This window comes from Triticum urartu, chromosome 2A (genome assembly GCF_056163025.1).
Source record: "Triticum urartu cultivar PI428250 chromosome 2A, HENAU_Tu73, whole genome shotgun sequence".
In the NCBI taxonomy this organism is placed as follows: domain Eukaryota; kingdom Viridiplantae; phylum Streptophyta; class Magnoliopsida; order Poales; family Poaceae; genus Triticum; species Triticum urartu.
The window spans coordinates 705,380,861-705,401,564 of NC_141874.1; the positions used below are offsets into that span (position 1 = coordinate 705,380,861).

Here is a 20,704-nt window from a genome sequence, read left to right on the forward strand (position 1 = left end):
ACATTCAATCCAAGAATTGAACGTATTTATGTCATTCGTTAACTAGATTTATTATAATAATAATTACTTCTTTATTATACTTTATAGAAAAAAATAATTAGTTTTTTATAATTAATTACTGAAACAATACTGAGTTAATTGATAATTAGTACTTTTATAATGAATATTATGTTTAGTTATTTATGTAAATTAGTAATTACATTTTTAATATGTATGTAATGTTAAGTAATGTCTAAAAAATACTTAAAATATGTGCAAAGTTTAGTACTGTAATGTGTATTGCATTAATGACTAATTATTTTTTCATAATAATAATGAGTGCACGAACCGTTATTTTGGGAGGTGGCATGAACGAAACGTGACCCAATTTTGGGAGGCAGTGGGCATGCCCATCTTAGGGCCCCACGCAAAAGTTGAACGAATTCCGACACCATACGCACGTTGCGTCACGCCCGGCCAGTGTTTTTGGTGCGTTTCACGAAGAAAACCATAGGAAATTCATACGGTGCCGGAAAATTATGAAAACTTGCACGCACGATGGACCTGGCGATGGGTGCGTGTCCAAAAAGTTTGGGGTCCAGCGGCTGAGTCAAAAAAGAGAACGCAGTACGGGGCTGACATCGGCCATATCAGATCAGTGCCGGTTGTGTTGGTGGTACGAGGTGGCATGAACGAAACGTGTCCCAATTTTGGGAGGCAGTGGGTATGCCCATCTTAGGGCCCCACGCAAAAGTTGAACGAATTCCGACATCATACGCACGTTGCGTCACGCCTGGCCAGTGTTTTCGGTGCGTTTCACGAAGAAAACAATAGGAAATTCATACGGTGCCGGAAAATTATGAAAACTTGCACACACGATGGACCTGGCGATGGGTGCGTGTCCAAAAAGTTTGGGGTCCACCGGCTGAGTCAGAAAAGAGAACGCAGTACGGGGCTGACATCGGCCATATCAGATCAGTGCCGGTTGTGTTGGTGGTACGAGGTGGCATGAACGAAACATGTCCCAATTTTGGGAGGCAGTGGGATGCCCATCTTAGGGCCCCACGCAAAAGTTGAACGAATTCCGACACCATACGCACGTTGCGTCACGCCCGGCCAGTGTTTTCGGTGCGTTTCACGAAGAAAACCATAGGAAATTCATACGGTGCCGGAAAATTATGAAAACTTGCACGCACGATGGACCTGGCGATGGGTGCGTGTCCAAAAAGTTTGGGATCCACCGGCTTACGTTAAAATTGTTGCATTAAGAAAATGCATTAATAATTTCTGACGTTAAAAAAACATCGAAGATAATGGCTCTCTTTTTGAAAAATATGCATGATCAATGTGAACCTTCACAAGCTCTTAGCAGGTGAAGACTCACATCTATCCTGCATATCCTCCAAATAGAGTCCCACAAACTGAGATGTTTATTCATTGACCGACAGAAAATTATATAAAAGAGTCAACGGCGCGCCGGCTTAGCGATGTGGTATTAAACTACAATGCATGTTATTAATAAATGCATCATGGGCCAGCCGGCGGTAGTTTTACGGGACGGGCCAAGTGGCCCACTATGTCGTGACCACGTCTATGACGCCGTACGTGCGTGCATGGCATGGAAACGAAGCCGCCATTACCTCGCCCCAGGACCGCCTAGCCCCGCCGCCTCCACGCACCTCCTCACCCGTCCCCGATCCGACGGTCGCACCGCCGTGGCCGTCCAAACTCCCTTCCGTCATCTGCGCGCGCGACTTGGATCTCAGGCCCGGCCGTGCCGTCTCGGCAAATTCGCCGGCACCCTAAACCCTAGGACGGGCCGTCGGCCAGCGCGCTCGTGTGGGCAGAGGGCGCGCGGCTGCCATGACTAACCCACACCGGGTGGGGTTTGGCAACGATGGCTGCCGGTGCTCGTCGAGACGCCGGAAGGTATGGTATTGAACCGTACGTAATCTTTTTTGAATCTCGTAACTAGTTAGCTAACTGGCATCTTATTTAGAATGCAAGAATTAGGAGATGTGTACTGCTCGGTTGAGAAGTGGTGCGAATTGGTGGGAAAATTCACAGCCAGACAGCGCATGATGCTACATGGCACAAAATTGGACTGTATGTTGAGAATTCCTTCCGTGAAAATGAGGAAAAAATTATTGGAATTTATGATTACAACGTATGACAGTACTAGAAAGCGATTTATTATTCGGCCAAATACTGACGGCCTCAGTGTGCTTAATGAAGATGTTTACGACATATTTGGGCTACGTAACGAGGGTGATGATGTCAGTAGCATGATAGCAACAGTACAACTAGATGCCAAAAAAATTGTTCCGAATCGGTTTCTAGACAAAAGAACAGGCCTAATCCTCATCGATGAGTTGATAAAAAATATTGTTGATACTCAGTCATATGATGATGATTTTGTGAGAAGGGCCGTACTGGTTCTTATGGGTACAGTCTTAGCACCACAATCCACCAAGTTTGTTCCTTATCGTTATTACAAAATGGTGGAGGACGTGAACGCTATCAAGTCATACAATTGGAACAATTTCACGTTGGAGGTGTGCATGGATGCTATTAAAAAATCGGTCGAAGATCTTAAAAAATTCAAGTGGCCTATCGGGAACTTGGCTCTTCTTCAGGTACAAGTCATTTCGTAATAGTTGTATGTATATATAATTTTATGTGATATATGTGTCTGACTAGTTGTGTTTACTATCATGCAGTATATATACTGGGAAAAAGTTGAGCCAATTGGTGTGGATACATTTGATCCTTTGTCTCGTGAATACCCACTAATGGTTAACTGGCCAGAAACGGAAGGGAAAAAGAGAGACGACTATGACAACATGCACGGGCGTGGCACCGGCAATGTAAGTCAATGAGTATAGTCCTTATTGATTGCACATAGTAATTAACTATAGTTGTTATTTTTTTATTTTTTTTTTGTTGTACAGCTTGGAAACTGCGTTAGCGAAGAGTACAGACGTGTTAAGATAGCACGTGAAGGGACTGTCCCAGATGAAGAAACGAAGAAACCTAAACGGAAAGGTGGTGGTAGGAGTAGAAAGCCAAGCACATCAGGGGTTTCATCGAACACGACTAACAGTATGGACCGTGTGATGACATACATAAAGCTGCTTCACAAGGAGGTTCTCAATATACCCGAAAGATGTGCACAGGTAATTTAAAATTTATATTAAACATGTTTTAGTTGTTCAAGTACTTATCGTGTTTCATTTGTGTTTGTAGATGGTAATGGAAAAGTTGAACACGGAAGGTGTGCTGTACAAACCCAATAAGAGGGACACCAATGACGAATTTGATAATGTAGGTGAAGAAGTTGGGATGGAGAATCGCAAGTACAAGTCATTAAAATATTGGCCAGATATTGATTCACCTACCGACGTGGAGCTAGTAACATCTTTCACGGGTTTCAATGATACCTACGTGCCCGTTGATGACACGGGTGCTCCGGCGACGACACCGGGTAAAGGTGACGCTACTGATCCTTTCATTATAGAGGATAATGGAAAGTCTCCATGTTCGTCATCAACTGTACGTACAAAAGACTTTCCGTCTATGTCCCGAACCCCGCAGAATGCTGATATTTCTGATGAGTCTATGGGTGGTTTGTCACCAACAAAGTCTGAAGACATGTCTGAGAGTTTCCCGGCAAAGAGCAACATAGATAATGGTGAAGGCAGCGAGGACAATGAAGGTAAACACAAACGAAATCCGTCGAAATATTGTCTATCCCCGTACGACCTTCTCATTACCCGGAACAAACGTGTTAAAAAAAGTAAGTCAAGTACTACTTTATAATTCGTTCACGCGTTATGTAAATTTTTTATTATTTTTAACGAATGTAGCTGCATTGTTTTAGATCTGTTTGCATCGTCACCACATTCAATTCTGGCAAGTTCCCTTAATATGACTCCGGATCACATAGAGGCAGCCAGAGTTTTTGTTGAGACTCTCGCATCGACAAAGAAGCATGCACACCGAACCGTGGTCGATATGCCGCCACCAGATGGGGACATATGCACGCCAGCTATGCTTCACGATGTCCTGACTTTTAAATGTTTGAATGGCGTTGTAAGTATGAGTTTGGTTTTAACAAAACTCTTATTTATACTTCACAAGTTGACCTCATTTTTTGTTTATGTATGCAGATAATCAATGCATATTGTAAACACTTACAACACCGTGATTTCTCTGATCGTTTTATATCAACAATGTGGTTCCCCAAATTTATGTTGGGTAGGGCTAGGGGAAAGACCAAGTCAATTAATGATTTGGATTCTGAACATGTTACAAAGAAAGCAAAAGTCCTCGCAAGAGTAATGGATGAGTATTTCAGACGGGACAAGGTATTCCTTTCATATTTATTTGTTTTTGTTAGTCATTATTATTTAATTGCACTAACATCATTTGCTTACTATATAGGCGTATTTTCCTATGCACGTTAATGATAATCATTAGATAACCATAGTGATGCACACCGTTAAGGAGGAGTTTCAAGTTCTTGACTCAAATTCTAAAGGCGCAATAAGCAAAAGAATTCGCAATATGATTGCCACCCTGGTACGCTATAATTGTCACACTCCCATTCAGAACATTATTGAGTCATACATTAAATTCTGGTTTGTTAATTTGTTTCAGAGAGCTGAAATTTCTAAGGATATTATGGAGGCCAACTCTACTCTTGAATCAAAAAAATTTCCAGATGTCTCATCGTGGCCAATTAATGAGTATAAAATGCCGAGACAACATGATGGGTAAGTTAAATGAATACAAGAAAGTGCATGCTATATCCTAAGCTGATCACACACATGTTTATTGCAGAGTGTCTTGTGGACTTTTTGTGATGTGGTGCATAAAATACTGGGACGGAGATCGCTGGACACATGAATTTGACCAGCAAGAGATTAATGAGTCAAGGCCGCGTATTGTCGCGGAAACCATTTTTTCTGAGGTCAACAGATTAGAGAAAGTGAAGATGAAAATTGTTAAAATCATGGAGAAGGAGTAGGTATTAGCATCGGTAGGGTTTTAGTCCCGTAGAAGGTTTCTCTACCGTTGTTGGATACTGTGATCGATTGTAATGCGACATGGCACTGGGATAGATTTCGATAATTTTTCATGTTTTATTTATTGCTTTCATGAGACACTAAAAATTTAAATGCGTGTGGGCAAGTAATATTTTTTCTGTCCTAAAATGTATCAGTTTGCCTCTGCGATATTACATGTACTGTTGTTGTTGTTCCTACTCGCGGCGGTCATTTTTTTATTAAAAAATATGCCCGCCGTCCTGAGTTGGTGCGATGTGGATAAAAGCTGCACAATTTCTCATGTCGATTCTGGTGGCAGCAGCGGCGATAGGTCCGACGAATATTCCAGCCCGTGCGGTGGCCGACATCCGAGCCAGTGGCGGGCCCGCGCAGTGCAGGTAGTGCGGGCTGGCGCCATTCGTCCTGCGCCACGGGGCGGGTCTGCTGGCCCAGCAGCCGGCCGACCGACCAGCCGCGCGCCGGGTGGCACACGTCTCGTCCCGCCCCAGCCAGCGGCACACATGCAACGATCCCGAGGGGGAATATGGCGATCTGTCGGCCCATAAACGACGCGCGTCGGGCGCGTGGGCCGATCCTCTTCGTGTGCGGATACGGACGTTGGCGCTTTGTGCCGAGTAGGTTTAGTCCCACCTCGCCCGCGGAGAGACGCGCCGACCGGTTTACATACCCGCGTCTTCGCCTTCTCACAAGCTCGCTACAGAACATGATGCCCTGCTGTGCGCCGTGGCCTCCCCGCTCGGCGGCCGAAAAGCCTCGCCAGAAGGCGTAGTAGTTTACCGTCCGCGCGCGCGCGCCCGGCCACGGCTGGGGCTTTTTTTTACAAAATAATTGTCACATACATTACATTTTAAAGATCTTCATAAGTTTACTATGTCATTACAGCAGTAACACATTCATACAAATATAATATGTTTCACACATAATAATATAAATCGCATGTCTCATAACATTGAACAAGGTGGCATAAACATTAACTCAAAGTGCCATGTCTATTATTCTTAAACAAATAAACTGAAAGTGCTAATGACTTTCATCAAACAAGGTGGTTTAAAGAATAAACTCAAAGTGCCATGTCTCTTATTCTTAAACAAATAAATTGAAATTGCCAGTGCTTTCAACTGATTATGAGTACTTCATCTTTATGCCCGGTTCCTACATAACAAATTGTAAACAACTCATCAGACAATTGTGAAGACAAAACCAAAAAATAGTTGAAAAAAATGAAAAACTTACTTTTCATTCTTAGGGCACGTTTGCCGTCTATGGCCCTCTTTCTTACAAATGCCACAAAGAGGACCGGGTTTTTTCTCAGAAAATGATTTTGGTCTTCCATTCTTTGTAACATTTGGATCTTTCTTTGCCCGCCCTGTCCTGCTCTGTTTAGGGGCGCCCTTCGTGGAAACTTTCACGGGATCACCTATGACATCAACATGTTGTTCCGGCTGACGTGGATCCTCATGCACATTTCTTGTACTACCAACAGCATCATCATCAGGGACCTTTTTCTTCGCTATTATATTCTGCAGACACTGCATCAACTCATCATAGACGAATGGATCATTTGAAGCAACATGAAAAGCTTCAGCTCCTGTTATACTAAGTTGACTATAGCGAGCACGCTGCTCTGCCCCTGTCCAACCCCAGCCAAACAAGTCACTCTTTCGCTGTGCAGGCAGCCCACCTCTCGCAACTTTCGACATCCTCTTAAGGATGCAACACTTAGGTATTTTAGATTTTTTAAGATGAACCAACACATACAGAATGTGTTTGCAAGGCAATCCTTTCCGAAGCATTCGTCCACAACTGCAGTCTATCGTATTCTCAGAGTTTTCAGCTCGATAATTCACGCTGAACTGAAATTTCCGGTTATTTCTCCATGTCACGATGAAGGTGTGGCAGTCAACTCCCACTAGCGTCTCAAAAATCTCAAGTTCTCCCATTTTCTTCAGATCTTGTTGAAGAATATAAAAATTGGAATGAGTGAATACTTCGGCGGCATGCTTCTCAATATCCTTATATTCTGTGACTGATGGTGGCAATGACTGATTTGAAACACAGTCATCATGCGCCTCGTTCTCACGTAGTCGGACTATGCAATTCTCATAATGCACAACTAGGTCAACAATAGTCATACCGCCGTCCAAGTGCAGGTGAAGACAAGAGTTAAGACTTTCACTCCTTTGATTACTGCGCATACCCAGAAAAAAAACCATCTGACAGATATGATGCTGCCCACAGACTCCTCTTCCTGTACATCCTACTCAGCCACTCTTCTGTTTTATCAGTCTTCCATTTACGGACGAAAGCGTGCCATCTCGCCTCAAAGTTGGCTGGAGAGGTGGAGTAGTACAAGAGTGCCCTGAACTCACTTAGCGATTTGTAATTAAGGTGCTTCTGCATGTTTTTTTCACGTGTCATGAGAAGAGACGGTGCAACACATCAACCAAAACCAACCGAATAGCTCGTATCATTGCAGCGTCTCCATTTGTGATGATTGACCTTGGCTTTTTCTGACAATTGGCCTTCAGGAATGTCTGAAGCAGCCACACGTACGTCGCTTCGGTCTCGTCGGACACAATGGCACAACCAAAAACTGTGGTGCAACGGTGATTGTTTACACCAACAAAGGGGATGAACGGCATACCATATCTGTTCATCTTATACGTGCTGTCGAACACCGTCACATCTCCATACAATTGATAGTCCCGCCGCGATTGTGCATCGCACCAGAACATGCTCTTCAAACGGCCCTCCTTATCGAGCACGTACTCAAAGAAAAACTCTGGATCCTTTTCCTTTCTGCTCCTCATAATCCCGATTGCCGTGTTAGCATCACCCTTCGCAATCAACTTCATTTTTTCTCGGCAACATGGATTGTACACGTCTCGTCTCAGAAATCCACACTTATCATACGAGCCATACCTGCTAATGAAGTTGTCAACGATGATATGCTTTCTGATCCCAGCTCCTTCCATCGCCAAGATCTCAGCTATTTGGTGATCTCCCATCACTCGATGTGACCGCAGAAATACCACCTCATCTGGTCTAGCCAATAAATGGTTGTGATCATCCATAAAAGCTGCCACGAACCAAACTCCACGTCCTTTGTCCAACTTCACGACTAAATGTGCGCCACACTCGCAACGAGTCTCTGGTCTTAGCCTGCGTGTACGGCCCTTCGGGTTTAAAAATTTACTGAGACGTTTTCCTGCCCTCGAGCAAACGTATCTCCTATACCGAACAGTGGTTGAAAGTCCTTTTCCTCGTTTCACCTTATCTTTTCTGATACTGAATCCACGGTCTTTGGCGTAGTTATTATAGAACATGTGAGCCTCCCATTGTGATGCAAATGTCATACCCATAACCTTCAACTGTGTCTCCAGCGCACGTTGCTGGATTTCAGCTTCCTCAATGTCCATATTAGCTCCATCCTCATGCTCATATCCATCTTCACCACTCCAATCATCAAAGTTAGCCTACAATATTCCACATAAGCAAGTGTAAGTTGTCATAACCAATTTTTTATTATTCAATGACATCTTAAATTTTGGACCGAACCTGGCTTATGTTATCCCCGAAAGATTCAACACCATGATTTTCCTTGTTCTGAACGTCAATATCCTCCTGCACATAAAAAAATCATATGCACGTGTAAGTACCATATGGTTCTTCATCCGACGAAAAGAATGTACATGACACTTACGTTTTCACCACAAGCACCCTCCTCCTTCTTTTCAAAATCCTCTTCAGGTAAATTATCGTACGACGACCAGGATTCATTGTCGCTGCCATCATCATCATCTTTACTATCATTACCATTCGTACGATCAACACTATCGCTACCATCCCAACTCGTGTCCAAAAACAGATCCATAAATCCAGTTTCTTTATCCATTAAATGATCTCTCAACCAACACTGCAATATTATAATAAAAATTGATCTATCAATTTTAAATCAAATTAAATATACTACGATCATACAGATGAGAAATTCTTATCTAACAAATGATTGCACATAATTATTTACAGATTCAATTTTTTTGACGAACTAGACGGCTTACATGGCATGCACGTGCACTTCGGCCGGCCTGGCGTGGCTGCGGACGGCGAGGAGGTTCCCGGAGAGGTTGATCACGGAGTTGCGGGCGGCGACGGCGTCCACGTAGGCCACGTCACCGTGACGACCTGCACGGAGGCGACATCACGTACGGCTGGCGACTCCAAGATCTGTCCGCGCCGGCCAGATCCCGGGTGAAGACGGGGAGAAGGCGGCGACCGGCCGAACGGGAAGACGTTGGAATTGGCAGCGTGATCACGTCTAGATCGGCGGGGAAAGGCGGCTATCGGCGGGTAAGGGCGGCGATCGGCGGGGCGGGGCGACGTTGGAATGGGCCGCGTGATCAGCGCAGGTCGTGTTCTTTTTTTTTGCACGAAGGAGAGAGGGTAGTTGCGAGCCGGCCGTATCGGCTCGAGCTGTGCGCTCGGCTCTACCTGTATGGCCATGCCGCATACGGCGCGGGATACGTTAAGCACCGTATGTCCAAAATGCCCTTATACGTTAAGCGAGGGGGGAGGGGGGGGGGGGGGGGTGTACCGAAACAGACCTCATTATGTGGAGGTTGGGTTGTGTGGTCAGGATGGAATGTTAGATTGGTATATCCGAGTCTGTGAAGTGGACCGCAGAGTGACTCAAGTGTGCGTTCAAAAGGTACATGCGAAATGACAGGTAGCAGAGGAGGGTTATACTGAAAATGAATGTGGACGCAAGCTCGTTGACCATTATAGATGAAGGGGCGACGGGTCTGGCCTTACGAGATCATGCATGCATGTGTTATGCTCAGAGGCCAAGCTATATGGTATGGGCAAGCTGCTAATGCAATGATCATGGAAGCTCTAGCGGCCAAGGGTGGAGTCAGACTAGCATGTGATCTAGGCCTTTCCCATATCATTGTTGAAACTGATCCGAAGGAAGTTGTCAAGTTGTGGAGAGATCGGGACCATGGATGATCTGAGATATTGCTTCAATTCTCCAAGAGATTGAAGAGCTTAGCGGCAATTTGGATTTGTTTTTTCTTCCAAATTTAACTTAATTGGACGTGATTGCTAATAAAGGGGTACTTCCTCTGTAAAGAAATATAAGAGCTTTTAGAGCACTAAAGTAATGATTTAAATGCATTAATATTTCTCTATGGAGGGAGTACATCTTAGTGCCAAGCAGGCTTGGGCTAGTAGAAGGAGGTGCCTTTGATCAATTTTGTACCTAGCTTTTTACTACTATCTCCGTCACGGTTTAGAAGACGCGCTTAGAAATTCTCTAAGACCTAGATGGTTATCTATTGGTTGTGAGATGGGCTAAAAAATAGCATTCACACTACGCATGCATATAGAAATAATATATCGGAGTAGTAATTAGCTATTAGAAATAAATGCAATGCGCCCTAAACCTTGTCTATTATGGAAATGCACGCAAATTTAGCCGTGCCTTCTAAACTGTGACGGAGGGAGTAGTTGATTGTCTGCAAAATGATTTGTAAGCCCGCTGATTAATGAATGCAAGCTCTTGATTCGAGAAAAAAGGAATATGTTTTCAGTTGTTGCCTGTGATTTAGCAAACGCGGGCCGAAAAACAGAAATACGGTCCACTTCGATCTCGGGCCGCATGGCACCCAGCGTGAGAAACAAACCGCAGGGCTTCCTCCAGTTCCACGCCACCACCCAGTGCACTACTACTCCGAGCACACCCTCTCCTCCGCCCCTCGCCTGACTGCGAATGCTCCCGCCGGTGGTCTCCTCCGGCCGTGGCACTGGCGGACGGCCTTGACCCGATTGCGGCCGAGCTCCTCGGCGCACAAGCCCTTCCCCTACCCGTCCCATCCGACCTCTCCACCGTGAGACGCTCCGCCGCGCGGCTCTTGCCGCCTCCGCCCTCCCTCCCGCTTCCGAGCCCCGTCCTCCGCCGTGAGCATCGGCACCTCTCCGAGGAGAGACCCGCCACACCCCCCCTTCGCCGTCCTTCCGCGGCTACGCGCCGGCGTGACGCGTCGCAGCTGCGAGCGGCATGCTTCTGCCTACCAGTTCCTGTCTGCCACATGTTCGGCCAAATGGTTCAGTGCCCGTTTCCCACTTTCCCCTCTTTCATAACTTGCAGAAAATCATGGTCCTGCGCTACTAGCCCCATCTGGAAATTCGACTGGTTTTGATCATTTTGTACTAAGGCTGTACACATTTTGTACTAATGCCCGTTTCCAAGTGAGAATGAGAATGCTACAGACTGCAGGAGGCATTGAACGGTTTGTTGCTTCTTTTATCCGTGCAAATATTTTGCTGCACTGTCATACAATTTCTGAACATAGCATAAACAATGGATCGCGTTGCATTCATGTGGCTGCACAAAGAAAGCAAACTGGTCAATTTAGTTATATGCCTGATTCTAACCGTCTCATTATTGCTAAAGAAAGACTTAAAAGATATTTATATTCCAGTGTATTCTGAGCATTTGGGGAACAATTTCAGAACCGATACAATACAACACCAGTTTTTTCCATTTCCTACAGGCTCACTCTTGTGTATTTCAAGGAAAAAAGCTAATTATTTGAATCCATTTAGTTTGCCCTGAATGATGGTTGCTTGTTGATTTGCAGTGTAAATATTTTCCTGCCCTCTCATACAGTTTCTTTTTGTTTGCAGCGTCATGTCCATGTTTACTTCGAGATACAATCTTAGAGAGCATTGAACCCTGCAAATATGACCAGCTTCGAACTGCTGTGAACTTGTGGTACTTATCTACCATTTTGAGATAGCTATTTATTTTATTCTGCTGACCTGTTTTCATGACCATTCCATTCTGTGCCTCAAGCCATTTTAGTATTCACATGCGTAAGAATTATGTCATATTCATAAGATCCTGCTCACATGAATTATGTCAGCTAATTTTGCATGCTGTATTCATAAGATCCTGTGAACATGAATTATGAGTTAATTTTGCATGCTTTATTCACCACATGCCTTATAATTGAGTTACTTGAATGCTTGAGTTTCTCATAGAGTTTTTTTGAAACACATAGAACATTAATTGCCGGTATTGTATCTTAAACTCTCAGTATAGTGGAACTTTTCAAGCAACTTAATCTTGAGGTTGTTCTGTTCTGTTAATTTGTGTATGGAATTTCTCATAGATCAAAAAGGCGCTCCTAGGAGCTCGCCTAGACGTGCTTAAACGCTGGGCGTTGGCATAACTTTTCATAGACACTTTTGTTACTACTACCATTGCAATTCATGTTGAACTGTTGCTTGGGAAATAAAATGCCAATTAACTTGTCAGATGGAATCTATCGGCCGTGTCATGTTATTCCGTTTCTTTTATCCTAGAATTTTGTGCCTTCTGCAACTTAGGAGTTAGGACCATGCTGCATTGTCGTGTGCTTATCAGGTCCTATATATCCAACTATAGTGCCAATTAGTTGGGTTCCCACAGTACTAAAATGGAAAGTGTATTTTATAGAGAAATATTCAAGCATGAAACGTATCATATCCTTGTGTTACCAAAAGAAATAACATTATTTTCCCCTCTAATCTTAGTTTCTACAAGTGCAATCACAACTTTTCCCCCTCACATCTAACACAGTTTTTTGTTTGTTTGCAGGGTAATGGTTCCCGTTTATTTCGAGATCCAATCCTCGATAAGCATTGACCTCTGCAAATATGACCATCCTGGAACTGCTGCAAACTTGTGGTACTTAACTATCATTCTGAGATAGCTATATATCTGATTCTGCTGACCTGGTTTTCATGAGCATTCCTTTCTGTTCCTCCAAGCATTTTCAGTCTTACATGGAATCCTGTTCGCATGCCTAAGAATCAGGTCAGCTTATTTTACATGTTGTATTCATCAGACCGTGTTCACACGCCTAAGAATTGAGTAGCTTGAGTTTCTCATAGAACATTAATTGCCGGTATGGAATTTCTTAAGAAGCTGTAGCCTGTAGGTAATGTGTTGCCTGGCTAATAAATAGTTTGTTCTTCATAGACACTTTTGCTACTACTACCATTTCAATTCATGCTGAACCATTGCCTGGGAAATAAAATGCGACAACCTTGTCAGATGCAATCTGTCAGCCGTGTCAAGTTATTCTGTTTCTTTTATCCTAGAATTTCCCGTCTTCTGCAACCAAGGAGTCAGGACCATGCTGCATTGTCGTGTGCTTATCTGGTCCTATACATCCAACTATAGTGCCAATTAGTTGGGTTCTTATATTACTCAAAAAGAAGGTATATTTAACAGAGAAATATTCAAGCATGATACCTATCATATCCTTGTGTTACCAGAAGAAATAACATTATTTTTCCCTCTGATCTTAGTTTCTACAAGTGCAATCACAAATTTTTCTGCCTTCTGTTTACAATTATTCTGGTATGGTGATTGTATCGCCAGGACCTTAGCTGCGATGCCATCTGATCCTTCTGTCGGGAACTATCAACCGGTGAGGTAACCGTGAATTCCTCCAAAGTCTTACCCCTCTTTCGAGCTGCAGTCCTTTGGAATTTACAATGTTGATTCTTCTCAGCTTATGGTGCAAGGGGCGATTTGATAATTTGCCACCCCTTACTTCCCCTTTCACAATTTGCCACCCATTGTCTCAATGACGGGCGGGCCCGGGCCCCACCTGTCATTCTCGGGGGGGGGGGGGGGGGGCAAATTATGAAAGGGGGAGGTAAGGGGTGGCAAATTATCAAATTTGCCTGGTGCAAGCATCTGACATACATCTGCCACAAACCATCGGTCACGCAGCTAATACGGTCAACCCCATCGTCACAATCTTCAGTCTCGGCATCCGATTCGCCATCGGACGTCCAGGACGCCTTCTTTCTGGGCTTACCCATAGGAAACAGCGACAATACTTCCAGGTTCTTGGTGTCACGAAGCAAGACGGCGGCAGACCGGGCGGCATGATTGTTGCTCAAGCAGCCCTGGAGGCCCAAGTGCCTATGGAGTCAATTGCAAGAAACCACCACATTTGCGGCTAGGTTTGCAGGAAACCACCAACTCGTTAATCTGTTACATAAAACACCGAAAAATCTGTTACATAAAACACCGAAAAATCTGTGAAGTTGTTGCAAAAAGCACTGATCAGATGATTTGGTCCATTTAATCACTTTCTTACAAGCGGGACTAGATTGTAAGGAATTGACTTAGCAAAAAAAAAATAACACATACACCCCTAGAAAAAAACAAAAGCAATCAGCCCCCAGTGGAACACTGACGCCCTGTCCATTCCGCGCTGCTGCCCTCGTCAAGGAGGCGGCCGGCCTCGTCGGCGACGGAGAGTGCCACGCCACGGGGGAGGACGAGGAGGCGGCCGACGCCCACGGCTGCACTGCGAACCGCCTCCATAGTACGCGGGTCGTGATGGCGACGCCCTCCGGCAGCCCGTCGTAGCCGGGGCAGAGCTGGGATGGCGGGAGGAATGAGGCGCCTCGCTCATCGTCTTCTGTCCTGGCCCCTCCACCGCGCGCAGTTCGCGCGCGCCCGCCGGGCCATCTCCCGGCTCTTCCCAGACGCCCGGGCCACGCCGTCGACCCCGTGAAGCTCGCGCGCCGCCTGCGCGCTCGCCTTCAGCGTGTCGTCCCAGAACTGGTCCACAGGGCGCCATGTGCACGCCATGGCGGCGCACCTTGGAGCCCCCGTCGCCCCGGCCAAGCGGGCACAGTGGGCGGCGCCGATGACGGCCATCCAGGAGCGGATCGTCGAGGAGTCGAGGCGGAGGGACAAGAAGGGGTCGTCCTCCGGGGCGTCCTCGCCGGCGTCCACGGGGCTCCTCTCCGAGATGCAGGCCGCCGAGGAGGAGGATGAGGCCGCGGAGGTGGAGGCCCCGATGTCGATCAGCGAGGAGCGGGCTTGAGCGCGCCGAGGCGCTGGCCGGCGCGTGCGTGTGGGGGCAGGGTGGGGGTCTGATTGCTTTTGATTTTTAGATCTAGGGATGTGTGTTATTTTTTAGCTATGTCAACTCCTTACAATCTGGCCCCACTTGTAAGAAAGTGATTAAACAGGCCAAATCATCCGATCAGCGCTTTTTGCAACGACTTAACAGATTTTCCGGTGTTTTCTGCAATGGATTAACGAGTTGGTGGTTTCCTGCAAACCTAGCCGCAAATGTGGTGATTTTTTGCAATTGACTCGTGCCTATGAGGTAGCCCCCGTACAGCCTCTGCGAACAAGCTGCTGTGGTAGGCCATTAACGAAAAAGGGTTTTCCCCCGCTTTATATATAAAGCAATATCACAGTACATCCGAGAGAACGATACAAACACACACCAACCGACACCGCACACAACTCACACCCAGGGCGAGATACAAGGGTGCCGGGCACCAACACACCACTGCAACGACTACAAAGCACACAAAGTTTAAGCAAAGGAGCACCGCCTTGAGCTGACAGAGATCACCAAGAGCGATACCTAGGAGAGGTGAGAGGCCAACGGCGGAGCGAGGACTCCAAAACAGTGCCTTCAAGAAGGGCACGACCATAGCCGCCATTGTCCCATCATGCAGATCAAGTTTTCACCCGGAGTAATCCGAAGGGAGTGGGAGCACCACGACGGAGCCTGCAAGGAGGAAACGACGTCCACGGACGCCGCCACCGTAGGCCATTGACGGGCGCAGGGAAAGGTGAACATATGCCAGCTCGGTGCACTGGCTGATGAGTGTTGTGACCAGAGCAACATCCGCCGATTCCCTCTTGGAAAGGTCCTCACAGATTTCAATCCTCAGAGCCACGACTCCTTGGTAGTTTTCAAGCTTGAAGAGGGACTTGAGAGGAAGGCCGCCTTTGTAGTACAACGACTGCAGGCACGAGCTGCGCAGCTCAACGCGAGTGGCATGGTGGCGTGGCATGGTGGCAGCAAATCATGTTGAAGCTCTGCAGGAAGGTGCTTTTTACCGAGACCTTGCTGACGCCCGGGCACTCTTGCAGCGTCAGATCAGCGAGGCGCGGGCAGTTGGAGAGCAGCTGCTGCAGCTATCCTTTGCGGTCCATGATCCTGGCGAGGCAGAGCGTCTCCAATGACGCCATGGACACGGTTCCGTGCAGGTCGAGCGTCCAGTCGGTGAGGCGCAGGCGGCGAAGCATGCGGCACAGGAAGAGATGGTTCTGCGTCTTGGTATAGCTGTTCAGTTCGTAGGTTTTGAAGTCTGCGCCCGGACAAGTGCGTACCTGAGCTTGACGTCGACCTCCTCGGCGCCCGAGGAGAGGGCGGAGCCGATCCACTGGTCGAGCAGGTCGGCCGGCAGGTGGCGTGAGACGAGGCGGAAGGTGCGGATGGGCGTCGCGGGGGCCTTGCAGAGGATGGCACCCGTCACCTTGTGGGCGAAGCAGATCGGGAGGTCCTTGGCGGCGGTACTTCTTCTATGCTTATTGCTGGTCCACGAGGTCGACGACGGTGACGCCGGCGGGGACGTCGCGCCACTGGCGGGAGAGCCCCGCTGGTGCGCGCGGCCTCGTCGGACGGGAGGTGGGAGAGGATGTGCTCGAGCATCTCGTCGGGGAGAGCGCTCAGCCGGTCCGCCTGCCTGCGTCGCCGCTTCATCTCCCTGAGGAGTGTCGATGGACATGCATGGACGAGACGTGATGCGTACTCCCTCCGGCCCTTTTTATTCTGCACATTGGATTTGCCGAAAGTCAAACTTTGCTAAGTTTGATCAAATTTATATTAGAAATTATTATCATCTACAATATTTAATAAATATAATATAAAAATATATTCCAAGATGAATCTAATGATATTGGTGTTGTTATGTGAATGTCTATAATTTTTTATATAAACTTGGTCAAAGTTGGATGAGATTGATTTTGGACAAACCTAATATGCAGAGTAAAAAGGACCGGAGGGAGTACGTTCGATACTTGACGAGGAATTTTCGGTTCGGCGGTTCCACATATTTTGCTTGGATTTCTGTTAGGTCAACACGGACCCCCGGGTTGCATGCACCGCCTCATCAAAGACCAAACCACATCCACAGCCCTATGGAACCGATCTGAAAATCCTTTGATATATATTTGGTAGCAGATCTTTTGATTACCCATATCTTGAACATGGCTTCACCTTCACGAAAGAAGTCGTCCTCGGGGCGGCGAGACCGCATCAGCGGCCTCCCGGACGGCGTGCTGGGCCACGTCCTCTCCTACCTCCCCAACAAGGAAGCCGGCCGTGCGGCCTTGCTTGGCCGCCGGTGGCGTGACATCTTCTGCAGCGTGCACACCATCTCCTTCGAGGAGGAAGAGGGCGAACGGCAACAGGACTGGTACACCTACTTCGTCGAGGCCAAGGAGCAGAGGAGCTGCAGCAGTGTACTCATCAACCATGTTAGCGCCGCGCTCCTCCGCCGCCGCCGGTACGATGGCACCGGCCTCCCCGTGCCGCTGCGCAGCCTCCGCTTCGCCTTCGACAACTACAACAACTGGGACAAGGTCGCGGTCGACCAGTGGCTCTTCGACGTGCTGCGTCACGCCGAGAAGGAGCTCCACCTCGACCTTCGCTTCCTCATGGGCCCGATCTGCAAACGCCGCACTGGCAACAGCCGCTACAAGGACGAGTCCAGCTTTCATAAGGACTGGGGGTACCTCCTTCCCAGAAGGCTCTACTCCTGCACCGCCATACGAACGCTATCCCTTGGCCATTGCAAACTGAATCTACCGGAGGCCATCAACCTGCCTTTCCTCAAAGCGTTGCGCCTGACAGGCATCCTTGGCTGTGACTCATCTGGGGCTGTCCCCGCCTCGCCGACCTGACGCTAGAAGCCAACAATCGTCTCAAAAAGGTCCTTGTTCTCGACAAACGCCTCCGAAGGTTTGCTCTCCGCTGCTGCCACAACTTGACGAAAGTAAGCATCGACGCTTCGGAGCTGAGGTCTCTGGACTACAGCGGCGCCGTGCCCGAGAAATCCCTCCTCTCTTTGCACGGCTCTCCGGCAATATCCTCATGCACCATCGACTTTTGCAAGGCCACACCCATGGAGCCGGAGTTCATACTGTTCAGAAGGTTTCTCCAAAAAGTCTCACCCTCGAAGCACCTGTGCCTGCACCATCGAGGCTTGGACACTCAATTCTTCAGGGCGTTCCCCTCGTTTGCTAGCCTGACGCAACTCGAGCTACATGGCCCCATCCGAAGTAGTGAGATAGTTGATGCGGTCCGGAGGGTACTGGAGCAGACGCCGAACCTCGAGGTTCTGTCGCTCAACATGGGAAGACAAAAGGATGAAGAGGAAGAGGAAGAAGAAGAGGAAGAGGAAGTGGAAGAGGAAGAGGAAGAGGAAGATGATGATCAGGAAATGTACCATCAATCCTTGGATGATGATCAGGAGGAGGAGGAGGCCATGTACCCGGGGCGGTTCAACAGAAGAGGCGTAGATGATGATCAGGAGCGGTACCATCAGTCCTTGGATGGTCTCGTGGAGCTCAGAGTTCCCAGCCGGTCGAGTTTTTCCTTGCGGTGCTTGCGCCATCGAGTGAAGGAGATCAACATGGTTAACTATCGGTGTGATGTGCAGCATAGGGTGCTGGCCAGCCTGCTGTTCCGCAATGCGCTTGTGCTTGAAAGGAAGCGTGTCATGTTTGTGAAGAAGGTGCCGTCCGAGTTGCAGGCTGAGCTCATGAAGGAGATCGAGAGCTGCTGGGTACGTAGTGGCCAAACCAGAAAAGAGATTCATGTGATGAGTTAGTTGTCTTCCGTGAGGCAATCTCAGAGTAATTTACCCATAGATGTCATGTTATTTTCTTCTTTGTTCCTTTTTTTGCGAGGGATGTCATGTTATCTTTGGGAAAGTCATGTCTTGAATTTAGTAAAAGCGAGCGAGAGAGAGAGAGAGTCTCCTGGTCAGTACTGTTACTAAAAAAATATACTCCTGGTCATGGTTTGGATTATCTTCACGGAGTAGTATTTTAACATTCAACTAGGAGCTGCCAATATAAGTTTTGGTTGCTAATTTTTACTCCCTCCGTTCGGAATTACTTGTCACAGAAATGGATGTATCTAACGTATTTTAGTTGTGGATACATCCATTTTTAAGACAAGTAATTTGGTACGGAGGGAGTAGTTGTCGGAAAATTTCGCAGTTCTCAAACGATGCGGACGAGTCGATCCCGTGCTCAGTTCTCAAACATTACATGTCTTTGCACTAGATGAGCAAAATCACTAGAACATTATGGACTTTTTTTGGTTGTGTAGATCAAGTTTGTACAGTATTTCTCAAAAGAAAATTTGTACAATCAACTGAGAAACAAGATTTTGTCTTGGACGGTTTTACATTTTTTTGCACTGGATACACAAAGTTCTTTTAGTTAATTCGATTTTTACCACTTAGTTTTACATTTTTGACAGGATCTACCCAACTTGAGAAAAAAATACTTCATTTAACCAATCCTTTTTCAGTTTTAACAAAATTTTTGGCATTCTATTTCTCGCCGCATCCATAGGTCTGGATTTCTCATGATCTCTTTGGCTTCGCATTTCAAGTGATGTGAGATCCATCTTTTTGAAACCTAGTTCTACTTTTTCATTGCCAACTGCAGAATTGGAAAACTATAGCATTATAAAAAGAAGTAAGCATGGGAGAGTCGAACATGATAATCAAAGTTGTACTAAAGCCACGACAATTAATATGGATAGGAGGGAGTATAAAATCATATAGCCATTAGCATTTGTGCAACATATTTCTGACTACAAGATACAAATATATTAGAGAAGGCTGTAATAAAAGAACTCTTTTAGGCTGCAAAAGTTGCATGGTGACCTATATTGAACAACATAGAAGCACCACGAGTGAAAATAATACAAGTACACAATGCATTTGCTAGCTGCACCAGGAACAATTCCAACGTACTATTGAACTATTTTTTATTGTCTTGGATCTGCCCTAGCGTGATTTCTGCCTTACAAAAATATCAATTTCAATACATATGTAATGATGTTTCAGTACTACGTCCAATGTAGCTGTAAATGAATAGAGTTTTTAGTTGCAATCACTGTAACAAGGAAACTTTACTGTCAGCAAGAACGGGGCTCTAAGATATCACATGAGACAAGCATCAAGCTTCCAGCTTGCCAAATAAAATCGTCTATGTGGCATGCCACATAAGCACCTACTCCCTTCGTTCGGAATTACTTGTCGCAGAAATGGATTCTAGACATATTTTAGTTCTAGATACATCTATTTCCGAGACAAGTAATTCCGAATGGAGGGAGTACTTGTTAGATAATCTCTAGCAGACCCCTTAGCCGTCCTCCCTGAGCCTTGTTGACCTCGCCATCATCATCTATGTGAGCTCCGTTCCTCCTTCCCCTCTCTCTCGTGCCCTCTGATGCTCTTGCACGACGATGGCATACGACAGCGGTGAACTGCAGCGAGCCGCCCGGTTCAGCCCGAGCCAGAGTGCTGCCGGTCCTGTCCTGGAATACTTCGGCCGTTAGTCCGGGCCGGAGATGTCGTGCTCGAGGACGGTCCAAAGGCTACTCTGACTGGCATCCAGACACAGGAAATGAGCATTGGCGAGGTATCCCACAAGCTGCTTGATCTCAAATTTGATATGGGTTATAGACATGTTTTTTTCCGTTGCAACACACATGTATATTTTGCTAGTGTTAGAACGATTAAATTTCTTTCTC

General features: G+C 46.6%; 1 protein-coding gene, 1 long non-coding RNA gene and 3 pseudogenes across 2 annotated transcripts; 2 read left to right on the forward strand and 3 right to left on the reverse strand.

The window, feature by feature from the left end:
- Positions 1-6,277: 6,277 nt before the first annotated feature.
- Positions 6,278-7,519, reverse strand: LOC147986975 (protein FAR-RED IMPAIRED RESPONSE 1-like; annotated as a pseudogene).
- Positions 7,520-7,552: 33 nt separating this feature from the next.
- On the reverse strand, positions 7,553-8,467 carry LOC147986976 (protein FAR1-RELATED SEQUENCE 5-like; the record flags this gene model as incomplete). The annotated part of the gene is made up of 1 exon (XM_087542220.1): positions 7,553-8,467. A coding segment is annotated over exon 1 (915 nt), but the record flags the coding sequence as incomplete, so codon positions are not given.
- A 2,264-nt stretch (positions 8,468-10,731) lies between these two features.
- On the forward strand, positions 10,732-13,582 carry LOC147986977 (uncharacterized). Its single transcript, XR_015615257.1, has 3 exons — positions 10,732-11,338; positions 11,736-11,823; positions 12,691-13,582. It is a non-coding gene; the product is annotated as an uncharacterized LOC147986977 (long non-coding RNA).
- Positions 13,583-15,323: 1,741 nt separating this feature from the next.
- LOC147986978 (F-box protein At5g03100-like) lies at positions 15,324-16,630 on the reverse strand (annotated as a pseudogene).
- Positions 16,631-16,965: 335 nt separating this feature from the next.
- On the forward strand, positions 16,966-18,929 carry LOC147986979 (F-box/LRR-repeat protein At3g26922-like; annotated as a pseudogene).
- The last annotated feature ends 1,775 nt before the right edge of the window (positions 18,930-20,704 follow it).